Source organism: Engystomops pustulosus, chromosome 5 (assembly GCF_040894005.1).
Source record: "Engystomops pustulosus chromosome 5, aEngPut4.maternal, whole genome shotgun sequence".
NCBI lineage: Eukaryota > Metazoa > Chordata > Amphibia > Anura > Leptodactylidae > Engystomops > Engystomops pustulosus.
In genome coordinates this window covers 138,303,307-138,327,997 of record NC_092415.1, presented here as the reverse complement: position 1 = coordinate 138,327,997, position 24,691 = coordinate 138,303,307, and the positions used below count along the sequence as shown (strand labels likewise).

The 24,691-nt window shown below is 40.3% G+C and overlaps 1 protein-coding gene across 3 annotated transcripts in view; it reads left to right on the top strand.

The window, feature by feature from the left end:
* The window catches only part of GRB10 (growth factor receptor bound protein 10), a 140,649-nt gene extending 116,610 nt beyond the window's left edge, over positions 1-24,039 (top strand). For all 3 annotated transcript variants that reach the window (XM_072153164.1, XM_072153162.1, XM_072153163.1), the window contains 6 exons: positions 1,599-1,670; positions 5,463-5,579; positions 12,460-12,526; positions 12,617-12,704; positions 16,384-16,477; positions 21,417-24,039. In XM_072153164.1, coding sequence (XP_072009265.1) covers positions 1,599-1,670; positions 5,463-5,579; positions 12,460-12,526; positions 12,617-12,704; positions 16,384-16,477; positions 21,417-21,563 — 585 coding nt within the window. In that variant the 3' untranslated portion in view covers positions 21,564-24,039. The remainder of the gene's footprint in view (positions 1-1,598; positions 1,671-5,462; positions 5,580-12,459; positions 12,527-12,616; positions 12,705-16,383; positions 16,478-21,416) is intronic.
* Positions 24,040-24,691: the final 652 nt, after the last annotated feature.

Here is a 24,691-nt window from a genome sequence, read left to right as displayed (position 1 = left end):
CCTTTAATTATTCTTATTCCGGACACCATTATAACCAAGATTAACTGGAATACCTATAGACAGTTCAAATGTTATAATCCTATACATTATTTAGAGTACAGACTTTTACTCTAAATTGGGAGTGTTTGGATCCCTTTTTGTACGAATTTTCACTAGCTTTAATACCGGTTATGGTGAACTACTTGAGGTTTTTAGAATCTGTTGCAAGGATTGACCTTCAAAGTTTGGCTCATTGTGGGGAATAACCTCGGTAAGAAACTCTAAAAATTATCAGCACAGTCTATTGCAGGGCGTACAGAGACGGAAGTATTTTTCCCTAGATGTATGGCACTCCTCCTCCACTCAACACCTATAATGGTTCAGGCAGTGTAAGAGCACTTGTCCAATGTTCTCCTCTGGCTGCAGATGAGGATGCCCTTCTGGTGTGAACTGCAGGCAGCTTTGCATGTTCTGAGGTAAATCTAACAGTGCAGTGGTTACTGCAGCACTCCAAAGCTGGAATGTTTCAATCAGATCTAGAACTCGATTGGGAAACTGGAAGCTGGGGCCTAGGCTGAAGGCATAGAGCAGCCTAGAGAACTGTGTGCTCCGCACTTGGGTGAACTGGACTACTCTGGATTTAGACAGAACAGGATCCTCCCTCCAGTTAAGAGGTTGGAGTTGGGAGACCCATCCAGCAGAAGGTGTCCACAGGAGGCCTAGCTGAAGGAAGGTCGTGTGACCAAACTCTTGCACCAGTACAGTTATGTGATTTTAAGTTAATGTTAGTCTTAAAGTGTAACCCTTGTTTCAAAAAACTTTTGATATGTTGTAGGGCAGGTAATTTTAAGCCCTTTTGCGATTGGATTAGTTGCCTGAATCTTGCTCCTTTCTCTTGTATTCTGCCCCCAGATGTCAGTGACTGCTCAGATAGCTGCTTTATGAAGACAGAATGTGCCTAGCAACAGCTGACTATGGAGCTAGAGACAGGCCCCCATTTCTCTCCCTGCAATCAGCTGTTCCACAGGAACACTATTGTAGTAACCAAACACCTACACTTATCTCTCAATCAGCTTTCCCTACACTTGTGTATAAACAAATAATCCACAGAAACTGCAGCCCCCCCCCCCCCCCAATCACCTCACACTCCTCAGCAGGAAGTGGCAGAAGAGACTCTCCAAGTCTTCAAGCTGTGCCCTCATGTGCAGTGTGCTTGTGATGAGGTGACAGGAGTCAGGTCCCGCCCCTCCATCTTCCTGATTGTAGATTTTTGAGAGCTGGAAACCATGGTTGCTATGGTCCAAAAGAGGTACTAAATGAGGACCAAAAGGCAAAATAATTTAAACTATTCCCAGGGACACCTGGAGCAGAATTATGTTTTTAGGGTTTTTTTTTTCCTCAGAATGGCTGTTACACTTTAAGAAGCCATCTACTGGCATGACACATTTTGTAGCTCCCTAACCATCCAACAACTATTCTCCAGTTGCTTGGAGGAGGTACTGGAACACTAAAAATGTCTATTTGAATATTCAGTTCAAGAAAAATTACGATGCATTTACCTTAAGTTTGAAGACTCTTGAATTTACTTTTTAAATGTGGTCTTTATCTTTGTCTTTTAGTATGGCATGCTGCTTTATCAAAACTATAGAATTCCCCAACAGAAAACTTTGCACACAAACTTCTCGACACCAGTAAGTCTATAAAAGCACTATTCAGTAAGGATTTTTCCTTAAAGTGAACCTGTTGCCAGTAATGTAAATTTTAACTAGCATGTACCAATAGCCTGTGGTGAGTCGAGTGGGGGGAGTGCACCCTGTGCCGCCTCATGCTTTCTTCCTCTGCTGCACATTATCCCCTCCCTCCTCAATTATCCCTGCTGCCTGCTTAATGCGAATGACAGGAAATGGGAAGGGGTGAGCTGCATGAGTATGGAGGAGATGGACACAGGCACACACAGACTGCAGCTGCCCCAGTCCCATGGGACTCTCCACATGCTGCTGGCAGGGAGCCAGGTATTGTGAATTTAACTATTTCATACAAGCACAATCTGATCAGATTTTTGCAACTTCTTTAACTTGGAGTCTATTAAAAAAAAAAAAAATCAGTTGCTAATATCCATTAAACCTTCAGTTGTAGAGGAGAGGAGAATGATTAATGTATGTTCCATCTATGAGCTCCCGAGGGGAAAAGCATAACAAACATTTGGGGAACACCATAATCTTACAGGATTTGTCTGAGGTTTGTTTCAAGGCCACAATGTTCTCACCCTCTCTCCTGCCTAAACTTAGTCCAAGTCTTCACAACCATCTTTAACCCCTTAACCCCTTCCCGACATTTGACGTAATAGTACTGCATCGCGGGAGGTGCGTTCCCGCAAAATGCAGTACTATTACGTCATGCTTCTGGCACCGGCTCCTGAACGGAGCTGGCGCCAGAAGCTTCAGGTGTCAGCTATATATTATAGCCGACACCTGCCTCTAACACCCGCGATCGGAGATTTCTCCGATTGCGGGTGTTAACCCCAAGGGACATTTCAGAGGAATCGGACACCCCCCAGCCGGTGCTTACCGGGGGGGGGGGGGGTCCGCTGCTCCGATCGCAGCCCCGGGCACCGGCAGTCCTGCTGCCGGGAGCCGGGTCCTGCCTTCTGAGAGGACCCGGCTGTAACACACTGAGCATGCGCAGCATGCTCAGTGTGTTACATTACACAGTGTAATACATCTGTATTACACTGTGTAATGTGAAGAAGAGCTTGAACAAGTGATCAGTGGATCACTTGTTCAAGCTAACCTGTAAAAGTTTATAAAAGCGTTAAAAACACTACATAAAATAATTTTTTAATAAAAATAATTAATTAAATAAAGTTAGTCCCTTAAACACAAATATTCCCTATACACATGCAATAAAGTGAAAAAAACACAAAATCGCCAAAAAACCCCACATATTTGGTATCGCCGCGTCCGTAACAATCCGTACAATAACTCAGAAACATTATTGGACCCACTCGGTGAACGCCGTAAAAACAAAACCCGAAAAACACACCAAAAATGTACATTTTTCATAAAATCTCTACACAAAAATGTTCTAAAAAGTGATCAAAAAAAGTTATGTGCGCAAAAATGGTACCACTGAAAAGAACAACTCAACACATAAAAAATAAGACCTAAACTAGCTCTGTCAACCAAAAAATATTAGTTACGTCTCCGAAAAGATGGCGATGCAAAAATAAATGAGATTTCCTCTATTAGTTTTTATCCAGTAAAATTGTAAAAATAAATGAAAAACTATATAAATGAGGTATCACCGTAATCGTAGTGACCTATAGAATGAAGATAATATAATATTTTTAGTGTACGGTGTACGACCCCCAAAAAATACGAAAAGAAAGTAAACCAAAATTGACAATTTTCTTTTCACCCATACATTCAAGAGTTAATAAAATCTCATCAATAAGCTAATGACCCACTAAAATGAAGTATTTGTAAAGTGCATCTCATGTCGCATAAAATAAGCCCTTATATGTCCAAATTGCCAAAAAAATAAAGATTGTATAGCCAATAAAAATTGACAATGCATAATCTGAATGGCGCAGCTCCCTTCGAGGCCCTGGCGTGTGCCCATACAGCAGGTTACCACCACATTTGGGGTATTATTATACACGGAAGAGATTGGGTATCAAATTTTGTGGAGCATTTTGGTATTTTATCCACTGAGAATTTGTACATTTTTTGAAAAACATATTAATTTAGCCAAAAAAATTTTACTTTCAAAATTGCATCCGATTTTGTTTTAACCCCTGTAAAACAATTAAAGGGTTAACAAACTTCATAAAAGTTATTTCACGTATGTTGAGGGGCGTAGTTTCTATAATGGGGTAATTTATGGGGTTTACTTTTATTTAGGTCTCTCAAAGTGATTTGAAACCTGAGCAGGTCCCTCAATAGCAGGATTTTGCGTTTTTTATGAAAATGTGAAAAATCACACCTAATGTTCAAAGCCCCATAACATCCTACACAAATAAGACTATGCATAAAAAACCATGTGCACATAAATTAGACATTTAGTGAATGTTAGTTATTACGTTTTTTTGCGGTTATGACTATGTATGGAAAAAGTAGAACATTTTGAAGTTCAAAAATCAAAAATTTTTCCAAATTTTCACCAAATATCTGATTTTCTCAAAAATAAATGCAAAACATACCACCAAAATTTTTCAAATAACCTGAAGTACGATGTGTCACGAGAAAACAATTTTAAAATCACTTGGATATGTTAAAGCGTTCCGAAGTTATAACCACTTATAGTGACACGGCAGATTTGAAAAAATGGGCCGTGTCAGGAAGGTGAAAAGTGGCTTCAGCGTTAAGGGGTTAAGGACATAGCCATTTTATAGCCCCATTTTTTGTATTCTGACATCCATCGCTTTATATGGTTATAACTTTTGAACACCGTTGCATATCTAAAAAAGATTAATTTTTTAAAAAATTTGCCATTTTGGAAATTCTAAATAATCGCGTTTTCAGGCACATTTAAAACCTAAATAAATTGCTGAATAACATTTCCCATATGTCTGCATTACATTTTCATAATTTTTGAAATGTCTGGATAATTTATTTTGATGTCACGTGGCTTAAAAATTGAATATCGCTTTCTGTATTTTCAGAATTGACTATTTTGGGGATACTGTTTTGACTGAAATTTTAAATATTTAGCATTAAATTACATTACATAATCAAACCATTTTCAAATCTGCACCCCTCAAACTTTCAGAAACGGCTTTTAGGAAGATTGTTAACCCCTTGATCTTCATATTAAATCAAAATGGAGGTGAAATTTAGAATGGTCAAATTTTGTTGGTTATACATTCATTCAGCCCTAAAATTTCTGAGTAAAGGGACCGCCCCTCAGTACTGCGCTGAGCGCTAATAGCTGGAGCCCGCGCAGTACTAATACGACACAGAGCGCTAAGGCGTTTAAAAAGGGTAAATTTGTATCCCGTATGTAGGGTTTAAGAAGCAGCAGGGCTGTATTTTGTCTTCATGCCGCCCGTCACCACCAGTCTTTTTTATATGTATTCAGAGACGCAGTAATAATGTCACAACCAGAGCAGGCACTACACGTCCTGGCTTACAGAGGGAGAACTCTGTAGTCATGACGCCACTACTGCCTCTGTATAAGTACATAGACTTGGCGTGTATTCACTAATATGTTTGCGCACTAGAGAAGATGGGGTAAGCGTGACCTTTCCCCATTTGTACTTCCGGTTGCATTTTTTCCCCACGTACCGTTGCCAAAGCCAGTCAGTTATGCCCCTACAGTGGTGATGGTAACGGCACCTGCCTCCCCAAATGGCCACTGCGCCGGGGAGAACATGCGTAGATGTTTCTACTGCTCAGTGTTTTCAGAGAAAAGTCTTATCTATATCCGCTATATCAGAGTTTAAAAACTTATTTTGGCTTAATTTTCCAATCCTCTTGTTTTAGAGAAGCGTGTCAGAAAACTGCTTGGTTGCAATGGATTTTTCTGGACAGACAGGAAGAGTTATTGAAAATCCATTGGAAGCGCAAAGTGCTGCGGTGGAAGAAGGTCATGCTTGGAGGGTAAATATTGTATTACACTTTTAAGCCTTTTAATATACCTCGATCATAAGGTTTATATAGAAGTACAAGTTCCAAAAAAATTGGTTTCAACTGGGCTATGTTCTTAAAGCATAAGTAGTCAGACTGCATAAATCAATATTTTCATAATCAATTTTTTAACCACAAAAAATGTGCTGAAAAACCCTAACTAGGCTTATATTGGAGTCTATGAAGAGAAAATAAATGTGTACTCTCCTTCTGAGGCTTCCACCTCCACCCCCCCTCCCCCAACAGGTCCTCTTCTTTTCAGCGATGTCTGATGTCGGCGCATGGTCTGTTGCAGGCATCATGACGGCAGACGCTTGCTGACATTCTGTTTGCATCAGCGCACTCTGTGATGTCAGTGAGTGGCTGACGTTATGCCTGCGACATGCCATGCGCCAACACTGAGCCGATGCCAGACATCGCTGAAAAGAGGACCTGAAGGGTGGTGGTCATTGGAAGGCGAGTACACACTTCTTTTTTTTTTTTTTTTCTTTTTTTTTCTTTTTTTTTTTTTTTTTTTCCCCCCTCACAGGCTATATTCTGGGGGGGGGGCATGTGCGGGCTGGCAATATTCTTGGGAGGGGGGCAGGGGCGGGCTAGCTACATACTGGGGGGAATTTGCTGCAGGCTCAATACTGGAATTATACTCTACTCAATAGGTTTTCCTTAAATTGGGGGGTCTCTGCTTATACTCGACTATACAAAGTAATCGGAGAAAAATTCTTTAGCCCCTTAACAACTGCCATACGGCCATATACGTCCTATTTGCACATACCTCGCACAGACAGTGGCCAACTTCAAATGGCTATATCTTATTCTTATGTCATATTAAAAGGAAGAATCTGCCCTCTTTTGTAATATATCTGGATTGTGTATGGATATGCACTCTTAAAGTTGCTGTAAATGTGATTTTCCACCAGGTTCCATGATGGCCCCCACCTGGAGGATGCTCCTATATCCTGTAGGGACAGGAAGTTGCAAGAGATTAAAAGCTCCTCCCTAGCACCCAACACCAGTGTCTTCCTGTCCCTACGGGATATAGGATGCAAGAGAGTCTCCTTATGGAGACACAAGAGATTTTTTAAATTTTTACCTTTTTTATTTTTTATCTTCTCTGATAGTTCCGCCCACACAATCGAGTGGAGGGGAACAAGAAAACACCTCCTCCCCACCCCTCGCGCCATCCGGCCCATCCAGCGGTCCCGGGAGACTAATGCTGGGCCGGATACGGGGGGCAAGCAGCAGAATGGTGAAACCTGCTAGCTGGAGCCTTTTCTTCTGTTCGGGGACCGGCGTTCGAGTCGGGCGTCGGTCCTCGGCAGGTGGAGGGTTCTAGCGGACGGGCGGGTTATGGTGGCGCGCGCGGTTCCGGAGTAGCCATGTGACGCGACTTCCGGTAGTCACGTCACCAGGGCGCCGGGAACGTCATCAGGGGCGGCCCCAAAGGCCCGACTCCGGAGGACTCTGCCACAGTCCAGGAGTCAATCACTTCCGGTCAAACCGGAAGGGGGAGGAGGGAAGAGCCTCTCCAGGCACGCCAGATCACTCATATAGCGTCCCTGGTGAACCCTATCTCGGGTGGCTCTGGATGCGTCATCAGCCATGTTGCTGGAAGCACCAACCTGTTCCAGGTCCTGGTACCCGTAAGTACAAGCCCTGGGCTGACCGCTTCTCTCTCTCTCATACATTTTCATACCTGTCTATTGACTGTTATCATGTATGCTTCTCTTAGGGAAAAGAGCAAAAAGAACCTAAGGAGAAAGAACAGAGAGAGAGAGAGAGATAAACCCCTTAAAAAACCCTCTAGAAGATGTGCCCTATGTAATTCTAAATTGTCCAAGGATTATAGAAAGAGTATGTCCAGACTGTCTAGCTAAAATTCTAAAGGAGGAAAGATCGTCATTAATGGATGAAATTAGATCCGCAATAGAGGAAGTATCCTCCTCTATTGCTGCTCACGTACCCGAACCACCTAGGAAAAAACAAAGATATATTCAGTCATCCTCTTCTGATCAGGATTCAGATTTTCCTTGCGGTTCTATGAATGAAAGACTGGAAGAAGACTTAGAGGAGGTACATTCTAAGGATCAGGGGCACACAAAATACTTATTTGCGTCCGAAGATCTAGATAACCTATTAAAAGCCCTGAGAAACACATTAGAAATAGAAGATGTCAGAACCTACTTCAGTTCAGAATGACCTCTTTGGGGGACTTAAATATAGAAAGAAAAGTTTATTTCCAGTAGTTGACACGTTAAGATGTTAAAGAAGTGTTAGCAGAATGGAAGGAACCAGAAAAAAGAATTTCGGTTCCTAGAGAATTCCGAAACGGATTACAATTTGAGGATAATGCATTATGGGACGAAATACCGAAGGTTGACATCCAGGTCGCTAAGGTAGTTAAAAAAAAAAAACGGATCTCCCATTTGAAGATGGTGCCCAATTAAAAGACCCCCTTGATCGTAAATCTGATGCTTTGCTAAAGAGGGCTTGGGAGACGTCTTCATTGAATATTAAGACCAACATTGCCTCCACTTCTGTCGCCAGGACTTTATATTTCTGGCTATCAGAATTAGAATCCCATCTTGAAAATAAGACCTCAAGAGAATCCATTATAGATTCTTTACCCCTCCTCAAATCTGCCACAGCATTTCTAGCGGATGCTTCGGCGGAGGCGCTAAGGTTTTCGGCCAAAGAGGCGGCCTTAACCAATTCTGTCCGGAGATCTCTCTGGTTAAAACAGTGGGGTGGTGATATAAAATCTAAGTCTATGCTTTGTGGTATACCCTTCCAGGGTGAATTTTTGTTTGGCAGCGAATTTGACTCCATTCTAGAGAAAGCTGCAGACAGAAAAGAGGTTTCCGGTAAATAGACTTCCCCCTAAAAAACCCTCCTTTCCCTTTCGTACTTCCAGAGAAGAGAAAACTCCCTTTAGGGGCAAAGGGAAAACAGGGAGATGGAGCTACGCAAAAGGAGGGGCAGGTCGTGGGTTTTTCTCTAACCCCGACCACAAACAGAAAAAACAATGACTTGCAGGTGGGGGGGAGACTTTCCTATTTCAGGTATGAATGGGAAAAAATCTGCCCAAACCCTTGGATACTCCAGACCATCCGGTCAGGTTACAGGGTAGAGTTTCTCCATATTCCCCCACAACATTTTCAGAACCCACCAAAACTTCCAGAAAAACAAATTCTCCATCTCTGGACCAACATCCAGCAGGTACTTCAGATGGATGTGATTGTTCCAGTCCAGGAGGCAGAAATAGGGGAAGGATTTTATTCCCCTCTATTTTTGGTAAAAAAAACCCAATGGGTCTTACCGTCTAATTATAAATCTGAAGAAATTAAACAGGTTTATCAAATACAAACACTTCAAAATGGAATCAATAAAGTCAGCAACCCCCCTAATAGGTCAAAATTACCTTTTATGTACAATAGATCTAAAAGACGCGTACTATCACGTCCCTATTTGTCAGGATCACCAAAAATATCTCAGATTCACAGTTCGTTCCCCGGGGGGAAAAATACTTCATTATCAATTCAAGGCCTTACCATTTGGGATCTCTTCGGCCCCTCATATTTTCACAAAAATTATGGTAGAGGTAGTGGCCCACCTTAGGTTGAGGGGCTAACTAAAAACTCACCTTCAGGTAGTCATAGGTCTCCTCCAGGACTTAGGCTGGGTCATAAACGAGAAAAAATCAGATTTAAAGCCAGAGAAAGTGAAAAAGTTTCTAGGGGTAAAACTAGATCCAAAAAATAAAGGAAAATGTGAGTCTCTACCAGAAAAAGGAGTCGAGCGGCTCTGGGTCTTCTGACGTCCTGTATCCAGTGCGTGGCATGGGCTCAGAACCACACAAGGACTATGCAGGTTTGGACAATCCGGGTATGGGACAAAAACCCTCTACATCTAGACCACAAGGTAAAAATTCCCCTTTTAGTCAAACATTCCTTATCATGGTGGAAGAATCCCATAAACTTAGAGAAAGGAGTTTGGTGGAATCCAACCCCGGTCTTGACAATACGAACAGATGCAAGCCTGACAGGTTGGGGGGCTGTGTTAGCAGGCCACTATCTTCAAGGTCAGTGGGACAGCCAGACTCGCTCTAGGTCCTCAAACTTCCGAGAGTTAAAGGCAGTCCTAGAAACCTTTAAACAGAGCCACTTACACTTAAGAAATCAACATGTAAGAATCCTTTCTGACAACACAACTACAGTAGCTTATCTGCGCAGACAAGGGGGCACAAAGTCAAAAACTTTGACAGTTTATCACATCAGATTTTCAGGTGGGCGGAAACATATCTTCTATCCCTCTCAGCTATCCATCTCAAAGGTACAGAAAATATAGAAGCAGACTTCTTAAGCCGGGTTACATTAGATCCACATGAATGGTCGCTAAACCCGGAGACCTTAAGGGAAATCTGTCATACCTGGGGGACTTCAACCTTAGATCTTTTCGCGACCCACCTAAATAATAAATCCCCTAAATACTTCTCCTTAGACCCTAGGGGCTCTCCTACAGGGCTAGATGCCTTCAGTCATTCATGGGGGTCAGGGTTGTTAGTCTATGCCTTTCCTCCCATACCCCTGATTCCCAGAGTCTTACAGAGATCGAGAACAGAGCAGGCATTAATGGTTCTTATTGCTCCATACTGGCCAAAAAGTTGGTTCCCGGTCATTCAGGAACTAGCTATAGATAATCCTGTTCATATACCTTATTGTCAGGATCTTCTTCTACAGGGTCCACTGTACCATCAAGACGTATGACATCTAAAACTTACGGCCTGGATCCTGAGAGGGCATACCTAATGACCAAACAGGAAACCAAGATCTGGAAAAAATTCTGTACTTGGTGCGGGGACTACCCCCCTTCTCCAGAGAATCCAAACTTAGGTCAAATCTTAGATTTCTTACAAGCAGGGTGTTCTCTTGGCCTTAAACCAAGTACCCTTAGAGTCCAAATTTCGGCCTTAAGTATATATTTTGATTTCCCCTTAGCAGATCACAGATGGATCAAAAGATTCATTAAGGGCCGTTCTCGTATTAAACCTCATATACACAACCCAGTCCCTTCTTGGGATCTCTCGCTGGTCTTAATTATTCTTACAGAGCCTCCCTTTGAGCCTCTTGATTTTGCAAACATGAAAATCCTCACATTTAAAACGGTCTTCCTAATTGCTATTACCACAGCTCGCAGATTGGGCGAAATTCATGCCCTCTCGCGCAGGGACCCCTTTCTAAGAATCTTAGACGACAAGATAGTTCTCAAACTAGATCCTCTCTTCCTCCCCAAAGTTGTGTCTGATTTCCACCGTAGACAGGAAATTATTCTTCCCTCTTTTTGTTCAAATCCTAAATCTGAACGTGGAAAAAAGTGGCAAACTTTAGATGTTAGGAGATTTTGTGTTCTCTTTTACTTAGAAGCAACAGAGTGGTGTAAAGATTCAAATTTATTAGTCAACTTTGGGGGGAAGAATAGAGGGTTGAAAGCCTCAAAAGCGACCTTAGCCAGATGGATAAAATCCACCATCTCTCTCTGCTACAAAACCGCAAACACCTCCCTTCTGGGGGACATTAAAGCCCATTCCACTAGGGCCATGGCAACCTCTTGGGCCGAGAAAAGGGGAGCATCTCTGGACCAGATATGCCGGGCAGCAACGTGGTTAAGTTCCTCGACCTTTGCAAAGCAATACCGCTTGGATATTGCCTCCCAGGAAGACCTGGTGTTCGGCAGGAAAATCCTGCAGGCGGTGGTCCCTCCCAAATAATGGGGTAATCTGGCAAGTCTCCAGGTGGGGGCCGTCATGGAACGTGGTGGAAATATGGAATTAGACTTACCGGTAATTCGGTTTCCACTAGTGACCATGACGGCCCCCCATTATTTCCCTCCCTTCCTTCCTTCTTGGAGATGGTTCTATGTAAATTTTTTTGCACTTGCATCCTTCCGGGTGGTACTTTGGTAGACACTGGTGTTGGGTTCTAGGGAGGAGCTTTTAATCTGTGGCAACTTCCTGTCCCTACAGGATATAGGAGCATCCTCCAGGTGGGGGCCGTCATGGTCACTAGTGGAAACCGAATTACCGGTAATTCTAATTCCATATTTTGTATACAGCTTTCTATTAGGGATATGTCCAATTTGTGATTTTAGAGTGAATATCTCTGGTTCGGTGAAGCATCCATACACAATCCATATATCATATTAAAGGTGGAATTCTCCCGTTTAATACAATACCACAGGGTTTAGATTTAGGCAATTGTGCCCCCAGTCAGCCTGTCTGCTGCAGCTTCTTCTACATTCTGCCTTCAGCTAAAATTCTTGCAGTTTGCAGAGGATGCATGTACTTCTACAATTCTGCATTTGTAGCTGAACTCGGAAAGGTTGGTTGATGCTGTACAAAACCTGAAGCATAGATGGATAACATTTTTTTTTTCAGTTTTATTACTTAGTTTTTTTAAATTACATATTATTTAATAAAACATCCTATGAAGTTAGTCTGAAATGTCATCAAAAAAGCAAAGATTGTTTGGATATGTAGAGTTTCCAAAGATAGTTACTTAATGAAACAGAACTGCAAAAATTGACCTGGATCAATGAGAATGATCACAAAGGTGTTAGGTATGGAGTTGACCCTTTAGCCTCCTGTTCTTATCTGTTAGCATACATGAAAACCTTCTCAATCTCATAAACGACTTGCTGAAGCAAAAAGGATGTGCCAGAAAGAGTGTGTGCTTTACTTAGGATATTATAAAATTTACTTACCTGAAAAAAATTGCTTCAAAGGTTTAGTTAAGATTTAGTGTAAGTAAGGCTTTATACATGAAAAGCAACTGTTTTGAGACTCTTGGTACTTTTATAGAAGAGAAGTTCACGCATGAATGTTTTGGGAAACCAAAGTCCACTTCATCCTTCAACACTCAGCACAGGTGACTAAACACTGCTCCTTAACTGGGTTTATTTTGTTTTAATTTATGGTATTGAAGATATTTAATGAGTTTCCTATTTTGTTTTAATAGTTATTCATAGAACGCAACCTTGGTTTCATGGTAGAATACCTAGAGAAGAATCCCACAAAATCATTAGACAACAAGGGCTTGTGGATGGGTAAGAGAATTTATTTTTTTATTTTTATTTTTTTTTTGTCTATTCAAAAGAGGACCCCAATCAGATGTATTCGTATTTAATGTGAAAATATGGCTGCTCACGACATGAACGGTTGTAGTCACATGCTTGGGAGATGCATCACATGTGAAGGTGTCAGCCAGTTATCTTGCTAGTTAAATTACACACGTCTGCACTACATAAAAGTACATGTGCTTTCTATATGGATCCTACAATGAATGTAGCAGAGTGTTCCAGTTCTTTTCGCATGTAGGTGGTTCTCTAGCAGCACCCTTGAATTGGTTCTCAAGAAAGTAGAGGTTGGTGTAACGCCTGTTTTTTGTTGTTTGTTCTTCTTTGACAATTGGTTATTCTTTTTTGGCTGTTGGGTGTTATGTCCGGGACTGCCTATATTAAATTGTCACCCAATTCTCAGCAGTTATTCCACTCTGTCAGGTGCTGAATGGCAAAGGCCCCATTACATACATACTAGCACCATCCATCCACAGGAATAGTACCACTGCCTCTCCTTCCTTCTCTAAGACTCTTGTCTGTTTGGTCCAAAAGCTTTGCTCTGGTTGGTAAGCCAAGGACTTCAAGCTGTGGACCGATTGTCCAAAGGGCAGGACAACCTTTTTTGCGTTGGGATTTTTTTTTGCCTGGAATAGTGATCCTAAAAACTCTCTGATAATTAGAGATGATTATCAGTGCCACCCTCTAATAACTGCAATGCAAACCTATGGTTCACCTTGAAGTTGGACCCTGAATACTCTGCGGCTCAGATCCACAAACTGATTTATGTCCCTGCATATTTTCACAGAAATATATAATATATGGGCACTATCCCCTCCCTTCTGCTATCACACAGGTGATTTGTAGACCCTATGGAGGAACAGCATCTGGAAAATTCTGACTGGCAGAGATGATTTTGAAATCTGCTCTAAAACAGATTCCTATTGCTCATTTGTCACATGACTCCAAGGAGCCTCATTTATCTTATTTAAGCCCACTTGAATTGCCACTTCCTTGTCAGTAAAGGCCACTTGTACCAATACCTGCAAGTTAGACATGATTATGCACAAGAGTCTGTGGTATTGCAAACTCAATAAATTTTGGCACTTTAAATGGAACCTGTCACCATTCCATTTTAGCACCCCCCTACCCCCAGCCCCCACAGAGCATAGTACAGGCGGCCCCCTACTTAGAGAACCCTTCATGCACAATAACCCCCCTAAACTAAATATATTTTCATAAACTGCCATTAGAAAGCATTGCTTCTATCCCTTCATTGTCCCCCTACATGCCTGTAAACTTAAGCAATGAGGTCCTAAAGCTGTATGCAAATGACCTGTGAAATGTCCAATGAGTCATTAGCATATTAAAGCTGTCCAGCTTATTCATGAGTGGGAGGTACAGCCACACTTCCAGTGCTTGACTGACAGCTGCTCCATGTAATGGCTGCTCCATGTGCTTGCTGGTGGCCACGCCTCCTGCAGCCTGTGTGCATGTGTGTATGCATGTGAAAGATACAACAGCTCCAGGCAGCCATGTTATAGCAGAACATGTCAGGTACTTGTGTAGCTAATGTCTGATGTCACATGTGTATTAGGAGGATGCAGCATGTCAGCAGATACACTAACTATGCTTTACTATACATTACACACAGACATGAACAGGGAGAGGGGAGGGGTAACAGGGGTGACATCACTGCCTCTGACCATGTGACCAGCCTCATTTACATAATAAAGAAAAGATGATTTTATAATGATTAATGTATGAAATTACTAGATAAAGGCTGGGATGGGATCCTTGTGAGCTGCTCTATCAGATAGAGGTGACAGAAATAGTGACTCAGACCTGATGACAGGTGTCCTTTAAGGACACCCGACTTGCAGACAACCCATAGTTGAACAGACCCCCTCTGACCTCTGGTGAAGTTTTCTGAATGCTTTACTATAGTCCCAGATTGAACAAACCTCCGGACCCCATCTTGTACGTAACCCTGGGACTGCCTGTACATACACTGCCAAAATCTTTGTATAAACTCTTACCCTCCACCCCCCCCGCTCACCCTTGGGAGCTATTCATACATTTGAAAAAGGACATATGGAGGAGCGGTTACCCCATCACTCGGCAGTGGCTATAGAGGAGCAGGGGGTATCAAGAAGGGGGAAACTGCTCCTCTATAGCCACTCTCGGGGGACAACTGCCTAGTCACAAAGCACATGGCACTGAAAGGTAATATAGAGCAACTTCTTTTTTTTTTTCCTGTAAAAACTTTTTTTTTTTTTTTTTCTAAATACAAACTCACTTTGGCAGTGTATGTACTCTGTGGGTGCTTATAATAGGTTCCCTTTTAACTAGTTTGAGTCTCACCAGGAGACCCATCAGGGACCAGTTGGTGGAGGATGTGGTACAATTGTGTGGCATCCAAAAGTCAAAACAAAATGCTGACCACAAACAACCTTGTGAAGTTCTTGTTGGAAGTTCTGATGGCCAAATACAATTTAGTAAAACTTGCCTCCAAAAGTTAAAAAAGGTCTTTCTTGGGCATTTACCTCATCATGGTGAATGAAAATGTATATAAATTTAATATAATTTAATATAATTTGACCTCCAAAAGTAAAATGACAATACTTTCCTTCTGTAGTATTCTTTTACATATAGAAACGGCAAATGTATCTTATTTTAAAGCCCTTGAGAATGCTAATTTTTAAATTACATATATTACAAATATTTTTTTAAAAGTGGTTTTAGTAAACCAAAATGGTGTGAGTGGTTTGCAGTATTGAAGTAGTTTCTGAGGATTTCTAGTATGTACTATATTTTTTTCAAACTACAAAAAGCATTTTTTTTTAGTAAGATGAAACGTTGCTAAAAAATTCCTGCGTCTTTTGGTTTGAAGTTGGAGATCTGACAGTCAAAATTCCTGTGACTGTATTTTACTATTACTCCCAGACGCTATTGCTCACGGCTGTCTCTGCCCTCTTGTACAAGAGAGCTGTCAAGGCACCAAGAAGGTTGTGGAGCAGTAAACAAATCCTTAAGACCCAAAATAGCAATTTTAACAACAAAAAAAAATTAGAGCCATTTAAAACTTGCCTAACTAGTCATGGGTATGGGAATAAGAATTTTTTTAATGTCAAAAACATGGGTGCAACTTAGTCCAGAGCATCTTTATGGTCTGAAAAATACAGTAAGCCATTAAAGTCACTTCAAGGGAACAATTCACATCTATAGATTTAACAGATATTTTCAGTCTAAAAGTACCAAAAATGTTAACATAAAGATGGCATTTGTTCAACATTTTTTTTAATATATTTTTGAGCAGCCATTTGGTTTTTCAATTTATAATAGATTTTCTTCCTGACACAATTTCGGAAGGATAAATGATAGTGTTAATGGCATGTTATATTTGAAAAATGTCTTAGCCCTAAATCTGAATCAAATATAAGCAGTCCATGGTTCCCTTGATGCCTTGTATTTTTTCTTCAAGTAACATGGCAGCAAATCCTGTGAGATTCCAACTAGTGCATACACTGATCACTGTATAATGTGAGATCTGCACTTGTTAGTTGCACTTTATATCCTAAATTAAAAGAAGATTAAAGCTGGTTGATTCAAGCCCACTTCTATTTCATAGTTTTTATTTAAATTTATTTGTAACCTTTTACACTTTCAGACTATTTCTCCTTCGAGACAGTCAGAGTAACCCAAAGGCATTTGTTCTTACACTTTGTCATCACCAGAAGATAAAGCATTTCCAGATTTTACCTGTAAGTACTAAAAGCAAATATAAATGTATATAGATATTCACATTTCTATTAATGTTCTTATAATAATTCTTTATTTATATAGCGCTCACAGATTATGCAGCGCTGCACAAGGCATGACAAATTGGTCCGTCCCCATGGGGCTCACAATCTAATGAACCTAACAGTATGTTTTGGAGTGTGGGAGGAAACTGGAGTACCCGGAGGAAACCCACGCAAACAAGGAGAGAACATACAAACTCTTTGCAGATGTTGACTGGGGGGGGGGCAGAAGTGCTACCCACTCAGCCTTAATACATATGCACAAAAAAACAGTGGCTGAGTAAGCTTTTTAAATCCTTTACCTTATCTAATTTTGGGAAGACAATACATTTGTTTACTCATGTTTTTGTTAACCCCTTCCCGCCGCGGCCCTTTTTCAATTTTGCGTTTTCATTTTTCACCCCCCCCCCCCCATTCAAAGATCTGTAACTTTTTATTTTTCCATGTACAGAGCTGTGTGAAGACTTATTTTCTGCGTAACAATTAACACTTCAAAATGGTGGTATTTAATATGCAATGCTGTGTACTGGTGAGCGGGAAAAAAATTCCAAATGCAGTGAAATTGGTAAAAAAAATGCATTTGTGCCATATTCTTGTGGGCTTGGATTTTACGGATTTCACTGTGCACCCCAAATGACAGGTCTACTTTATTCTTTGGGTCGGTACGATTATGGGGATACCAAATTTGTATAGGTTTTATAATGTTTTCATACATTTAAAAAAAATTTAAAACCTCCTGTACAAAATTTTTTGGGGGGATTTTGCCATCTTCTGGCGCTAATTAACTTTTTCATACTTTGGTGTACGGAGCTGAGGGTGGTGTCATATTTTGCGGATTTTGATGACGTTTACAATGTTATCATTTTTAGGACTGTACGACCTTTTGATCACTTTTTATAAAAAAAAAAATTTTTAAATGGCAAAAAAGTGCCATTTTCGACTTTGGGCGCGATTTTCCATTACGGGATTAAACGCAGTGAAAAACAGTTATCATATTTTGATAGACTGGGCATTTTCGGACGCGGCGATACCAAATGTGTTTATGATTTTTACTTTTTATTTATATTCTCTCCTCATTCTCCTGGATCTATCGGCAGCGTTCGATACTGTGGACCACCAGCTCCTCCTCAGGATGCTTCACTCCATTGGCCTAAAGGACACTGCACTCTCTTGGTTTTCTTCCCATCTCTCTGACCGCACTTTCAGTGTCTCCTTTTCTGGATCTTTCTCTTCTCATCTTCCTCTGTGTCGGGGTTCCTCAGGGCTCAGTCCTAGGTCCTCCTCTTCTATTCTCTCTATACTGCCCCCATTGGACAAACCATCAGCAGATTTGATTTCCAGTATCATCTTTATGCTGATGACACCCAGCTGTATACCTCAGCACGTAACATCACCCCTGCCTTAATCCAGAACACTAGTGATTGTCTCTCTGCTGTCTCTTACATCATGTCCTCTCTCTCTTCTTGAAACCTAATCTTTCTAAGACTGAACTTCTTGTCTTTCCACCATCTACTAACCAAACCACCCCTGACCTCTCCTCTAAACTCTCTCCTCTTCAATCTATTCTTAATGCAGCAGCCAGGCTCGTCTTTCAGGCCAAACGCTACACGGATGCCTCCAGTTTGTGCCAATCACTTCACTGGCTACCTGTCTCCTTCCGTATTCACTTTAAAATAATAACCCTCATCCACAAAGCTCTGAATAATGCTGCACCTCCCGATCTCTCTTCTCTCATCTCAGTCTATCGCCCTTCCCGTGCTCTTCGATCTGCCAGTGACATTAGATTAATCTCTACCTTAATTCGAACCTCTCATGCACGTCTCCAGGACTTCTCCCGAGTTGCACCAATTCTCTGGAATGCCCTTCCCCAGACTGAGACTAATACCCACCCTCCAAAGCTTCAAACGTGCTCTTAAAACCCATCTCTTTAGGCAAGCCTATCACACTCGCTAACTGCATGAAATGTCAACTCTCCCTTTACTAATCCATCCCTATGTACTATCCTATCTGTTATCTGGCAAACAGCTGATATATACCAAGCTCCAGGCTTCTCTGCAGTCTTTTTCACCTAGGACCCTGTAAATAAGATGGCGGCTGATGGCTGGTTCAAGCAGCAACATCGTTGTTTAGTAAATTATTTATTAAATTATTTTATATTGTTCCTTTATAAAGAATGGCTGGACCATTATACAACCTCTTGTGTCACCCCCTCATCCTCAGTCTGTAAGCTCTTGTGAGCAGGGCCCTCACTCCTATTGTTCCATATGACTGTTTGTTCTTTGTAATGTAATATAGTTGTATATGTCCCCTATGATTTGTAAAGCGCTACGTAATTTGATGGCGCTATATAAATAAAGATTATTATTATCATTCAGACAACCTAGGGTTAAAGTACCCTAGGGAGTCTGAAAAATAGTAAAAAAAAAAAAAGTTAAGTTAAAAAATTATAATAAAAAAAACCCCTAAAAATTCAAATCACCGATAATGATAATGATAATGTCGTGAGACCCCGAAGCTACCATGGCGACGGATCGCCGCTCCCCGATGACATCACGGGGAGCGACAATCCATGGAAAGATGGCAGCGCCCACGCGCCGCCGTCTTTTTGGAGCCGCCGGCACCTTTGCTGGCGGCGATCAGCGGTAAAACATATGCAGCAAAGACTTACCGGCTATGGAGAGGGCTCGGCCCGCGAGCCCTCTCCATGTACCGGGACCCGACATGTGACGTACTATTACAGGGTTAAACTGGCTTTAGGCCCCTTCCCTCCGAGGCACTTTTTCGATTTTGAGTTTTTCATTTTACACTCCCCACATTCAAAAATCTGTACCTTATTTTTCCATGTAGATCGCTGTATGAGGGCTTGTTTTCTGCATAACAAATTTCCCGTCTCGGAGGTCACCGCCGGCCGTAACCTTTTTATATTTCGATAGATCGGGCATTTTGGGACGCGGCGATACCTAATGTGTCTGATTTTTACTGTTATGTTTTATATCAGTTCTAGGGAAAGGGGGGTGATTTGAATTTTTAATAATTTATTAAATTTTTTTATTTTTTAAACTTTTTTTTTTTTATTTTCACTAATTCTTAGACCATCTAGGGTACATTAACCCTAGATGGTCAGATCGTTCCTACCATATACTGCAATACTTCTGTATTGCAATATATGGCATTTTCTGCAGAAGCCAGATAGCAACTACCATGGCAACTGATCGCCGCCCCCCGTTGACGTTCCGGGGCGCGGGGATCGTAATAAAGATGGCGGCGCCCGGCCGCTGTCTTTTGAATGCCGCCGGCGACTTTGTGCCGGCGGCAATGAAAGGGTTAATAGCGGTTATTAGCGGTGGGGGTTTGCTGCAATATGCAACAACCCCCACCTTTGTATGAAGGACTCAGCCAGTGAGCCCTCTTCATACACTCCCTGTACCTCTGCGCCGTAGAGCTACGGCGCAGAGCGTTAAGGGGTTATTTATCAACTGTTGGCTTCACCTTACTCTCTGCACTGCTGGAGGTTTTTCCAAATTCAAGTATTACACTGCTTTGGGGATAACCACATGCACCTCTATAGAAAGCAGCAACTACGTGGTCCACCGTTCGACCCTTTAAACAGTTTTACACTGCTGCTGTTGGCCTGTGTTATTTGTTTCATGATCCTTTCCACAGGAATTCATTCCCAGGAATGATCATGACTAAGGACTGAATAATTTAGTCCAAAACGCGTAGATCGTGTACTGGTGGTCACACAAGCTATGGCTGTATGTTTTTAGTATGAAAAAAAAAATGTTGTGATTGTAGGAGACCTTGCGAGTACTGGAATACTTCCTCATCTATCAACATAGGGAGGTCATACAGGCATGTGGAGGCTACACAATACTGAGCCTCATTTTTACTTTTTTTAAGGACATTTCATCAAAGTTGGATCAGCCTGCATTGTTTTCCCACTTTTATTTAGGCCTGGATTTGTAGTAGCACATAAAATTAGATTTCCATAGATTTTTATTTATTTATTTTTTTTTGGCGATTTTGTTGGCACATTCAACATTGAAATATTCTCATTGAATACTTTCTGTACATTCTCTAGATCTGTACATTCATTCAGATCTAGGATGTGTTTGAGTGTTCCGTTTTTATTTTTTTGAACGCTGTATTTTAGGCCCCTTTCACTTGTTTGACTTGCTTTGGATTCTGACCCTGTGTAATCAATGTATTTTGTGAGATGTGCTTTTTATTTCTTGCACATGTATTTTTTATGAGCATGTAATTCGCAGCTTGCTTTACTTCTACTTATTTGCCCTCTGACATAAATGCATGGATTTTTTCAATAATCATTTGCCATAGAAAATACATGGTATATGGTCGTTCTTTTTCAGATGTATAAAACTTGATGAAAAACTTGTGGAAAAACTGACACTTAACAAACTGATAGCTTTATTCTATAAATATATTAAGCTGTGCACTCTAAACTAAAAAAAAAAAGCATTAGAATTTTTCACTAATTTCTCCACCAATTAAGGGCTAATACAATAATTTGCATAGTCCTCTTGGTGGTGGTGGCACCCCCAGAAGACGCCTGTGTGCAACCATTTCAGGGGTAACATGCTTGGGCATTGGCACAGCACCTAATAAGCTCCCCCTTGCATGGTAGTTAACCTAACCTGATCTGCCCAATACATTGTATTTCGTATTCGCTTCACCAAACTACTTGGACAATTCTAGAAGTGGAATGCAGCCACAAGTCCTCATAGTACTACATCTATTTTCTATTTATAGCTTTTTTTTCTTTCACTCTTGAACATTAAAACTTCAGTATAGTGACTTATGACCTTTTTTGGTCTTTGTATTAGACCTTTCTTAGTATTACTCCATTTGGACACTAATTTTTGTTTTGTTTTTCTTTCAGTGTGAAGACGATGGGCAGACGTTTTTTAGCCTAGATGATGGCAATACCAAATTCACAGATTTAATTCAACTTGTTGAGTTTTATCAGCTAAACAAAGGCGTTCTGCCATGCAAACTTAAATACCACTGCATCAGAGTGGCCTTATGACCTCGACTAGACTCTTTGAATAGAAGTGGAATATTGACTATGGGTGGGCATCGGTTCTCTTGGGGAAAATACTTGTGAAAAACTTGTTTTTAAACCTGCACCTTGTGGACTCTGAATCAGTTAGCTGGGGCCAGCTGAATGATGGCTTGTTTCTTGCAAATTCATCTGTTTGTTCCATCATCTCTAAATGGAATAGGGTGATACATAGTTTAAGAAATAAAATGCAAAGTATCTGAAGTTTTTAATGGGGTGCTACCCAGAAACAAGCCTTGGACAACAATCTTTGGTTAGGTTGGGTAGATATGGGAAATAGTTTAACATGGGGGAGGGTGGGGAAAAACTACTTTGCCCTGGAATAATCTTGACAACAAAGACTGATCTGTTTACTTATTTTAATTTTATTTTTTATCGAAATACGTTTTTGCACTCCTGCGTTTCAGTATGGATTACAGCCTTATGAAAATGGCTTGTTTGGCATTTTTAATTGAGCCGTTACTGTGCTGTAACATGTGAAATGCTGCAACTTTAAAAGGATTTACTGGGAAGAAATTACCATCCGCTTACTTGTGTGGCTTGTCTCAAACCGACTGTGTGCCTTTGGAGAATTCACCTGGGGATCGGAACAGACTTATTTCCCTTTTCTCACTCACCAATGAGAAAAATGGCTGTTGTAAATCTGTCCTAATAAGCTTGAGTCTGTAAGTGATAACTATGCATAAATGTTTGAACTTCAGTTTCTCTCCACTTTAAATCCAGCCCATCTCCTTTTATCAGGAAATATCACTATTTTATAGCAAAGTCTCGGCATAATGGGCTCAATCCTAAAACTGGCCTAGTGGCCATACTAACTTAGAAGGGGCTGAGTATTGTGTGGAAATGATTGTCTACCTAAGGTAACAAAGTTCATTTACTTTGTTATTTATATCAATTTATGTTTGTATCTCTAGTTCAGACACCTCTGAGGCTGCCATTGCCAAGAGGAAGATTCAGTTACTCTAACGGCGCTCTATTGGAAATGAGAATTTAATATAAGAACAGTATATGTAATAGTATGGTGACTTATCTCACTTTAAATTCTATTGACATAAGAGCTATAGAAGAATACAATGCAAGACTACAATATTTACTTGGCATCACTTGTGACATAAAAAAAAAGCTTTAGTGAAACATATTAGATGTACCATGCAACTACAGTATAAAACACTGTTTTAGATTACGGAACACATTGTCATTTCTTTCTTCCATGTATTGCCTCATATAAAATGAAAAAACTTGATTTTATGGGTTTTTTTTCTAATGTACAGTATTTTGTAAGTTGGTCAGAATGCCATGTCAAACACTGGCAAAGATTTCTTTTTGAAATTGTGGTTATAGACTAGTTATATAAACTTCACTAAAAGGAGGCATAATACTTGTGCCATTTCTTTTATTTAGGTTGACAACAATCAATAGTTGTAGTCATCTCTTCTGAAGCGTTTGTTTGTTTTCCTTACAGAATAAGTTAATTGGGGAGATTAACTTTGCCCTGCTGAATAAGACAGTCTAAATACATGTTTATTATTAACCTTCAATAGGCACCATTGTATTATGTCAAAAAGTGTTCTTTATCAAATGAGCAGCAGCAGGTGGTCTGCAGTCAGGTCAGTAGTTCCGCCTGGAGTGCATATCTGAAAACAGCAGAAAAATATTGACATTAATTGGCAATGGTGGGGGCGTTGGAAGTTATTTACATTCTGTCTAGCTTAAAGGACATTTACCACCAGGAGGAAGGATTGTAAACAAAGTCCCTTCTGGGAGGATCTTCTCTTCTTTGAGCTTCTTAAGCCCTTGTTTTTACAAAAAAAAAGTTTGTTTTTTTTAATTATGCATAAGAGTCTGTGGGCATAATTTTTAAAACCTTTTTCATAAAAACAAGGGCTTAAACTAAAAGGACTAGATCCTGATTGAGTGGGCACACACCAGCATGCAAGTGTGATGGGTTTATAATCATTCATCCTGTTGGTAGATTTCCTTGAACAGTCTTCCATATAGTGGTGTAATATGGCACAAGCCCATGTTTCTTTTTTTGGGGGGGGGGGGGGGGATTAAGTGTACAAATTTTGAATTTAACATACCTTGCAAAGTTTTTCTCCTCCAATAACTTGTTATTTCGGCAATATTTTATTTTTTTTTGACAAGGGCAGACTGATCTGATCTATTTTACTTTTTTTGTAATTAAAAGCAGTATTAAATGCAATTTTATTTTGTTGTGTTTTTGAGGTGACCAGTGAAGCTAGATCTATAATTTACACAAACCTTTACATGGTAATTAAGAAAAATTCAGGAGAGATGACTTCATTGACTAGATGTTTTTGTTTTTTGTTTTGTGTTTTTGTTTTTTTTTACTGTGAACTTCACTCTTACAAGTGACCAAGATAGGTTTGTCTTGCCTCCTTGAAAATTTTGTGAAATAAATCTGAAAAATTACAAATAAAAATGCCTGCTGACTTTAGTGGATACCTTAACAGAGCAGAATTTCTTGATCACTTTTCGCTTGCTTACCACATAGATGTTCTGCTAGCCAGGATTATTTTTTTTTTTTTTTTTTTTTTTTATAGCCAATTAGAAATATCAGTTAATTTAAAGATAAAAATCTGATCAATAGCAGTATAGAGGAGAGGGGGGACTTGAAAACCTATGCACAAAAAGGTGTTCTAGAACATCCTTTGCTCTCTATCTAGCATTTTCCATTCATACTTGTCTGTAAAATAGCAATTTTTTTTTTTAACTCTCCGCCAATGAGTGTGTACAAATTTAAAAAAAAAAACTGTTTATTAACCATTTACTATCACACTTCCTGTGATTATAAGTGTATGGAGTCTTGGTTTTCGCAGGACAGAGTTTATTATAACACTGTATAGAATTTCACATATCCTACCAATTAACTCTTAATCGTGACAAATGTAATCAGCCATGGTTCTTGCTATCAAGTCTCCCTTCCCCCATTGGCCAGTCAATATATGTAGAGAAATACCAAATTTGAATACAATACTTTTGAAGACTGAAGACAATCTGAAAAAAAAACTTGCATGAACTCTAAAATGTTAAAAATTTAATACAATTTTTTTTTGTATTGTACAATATTTGGA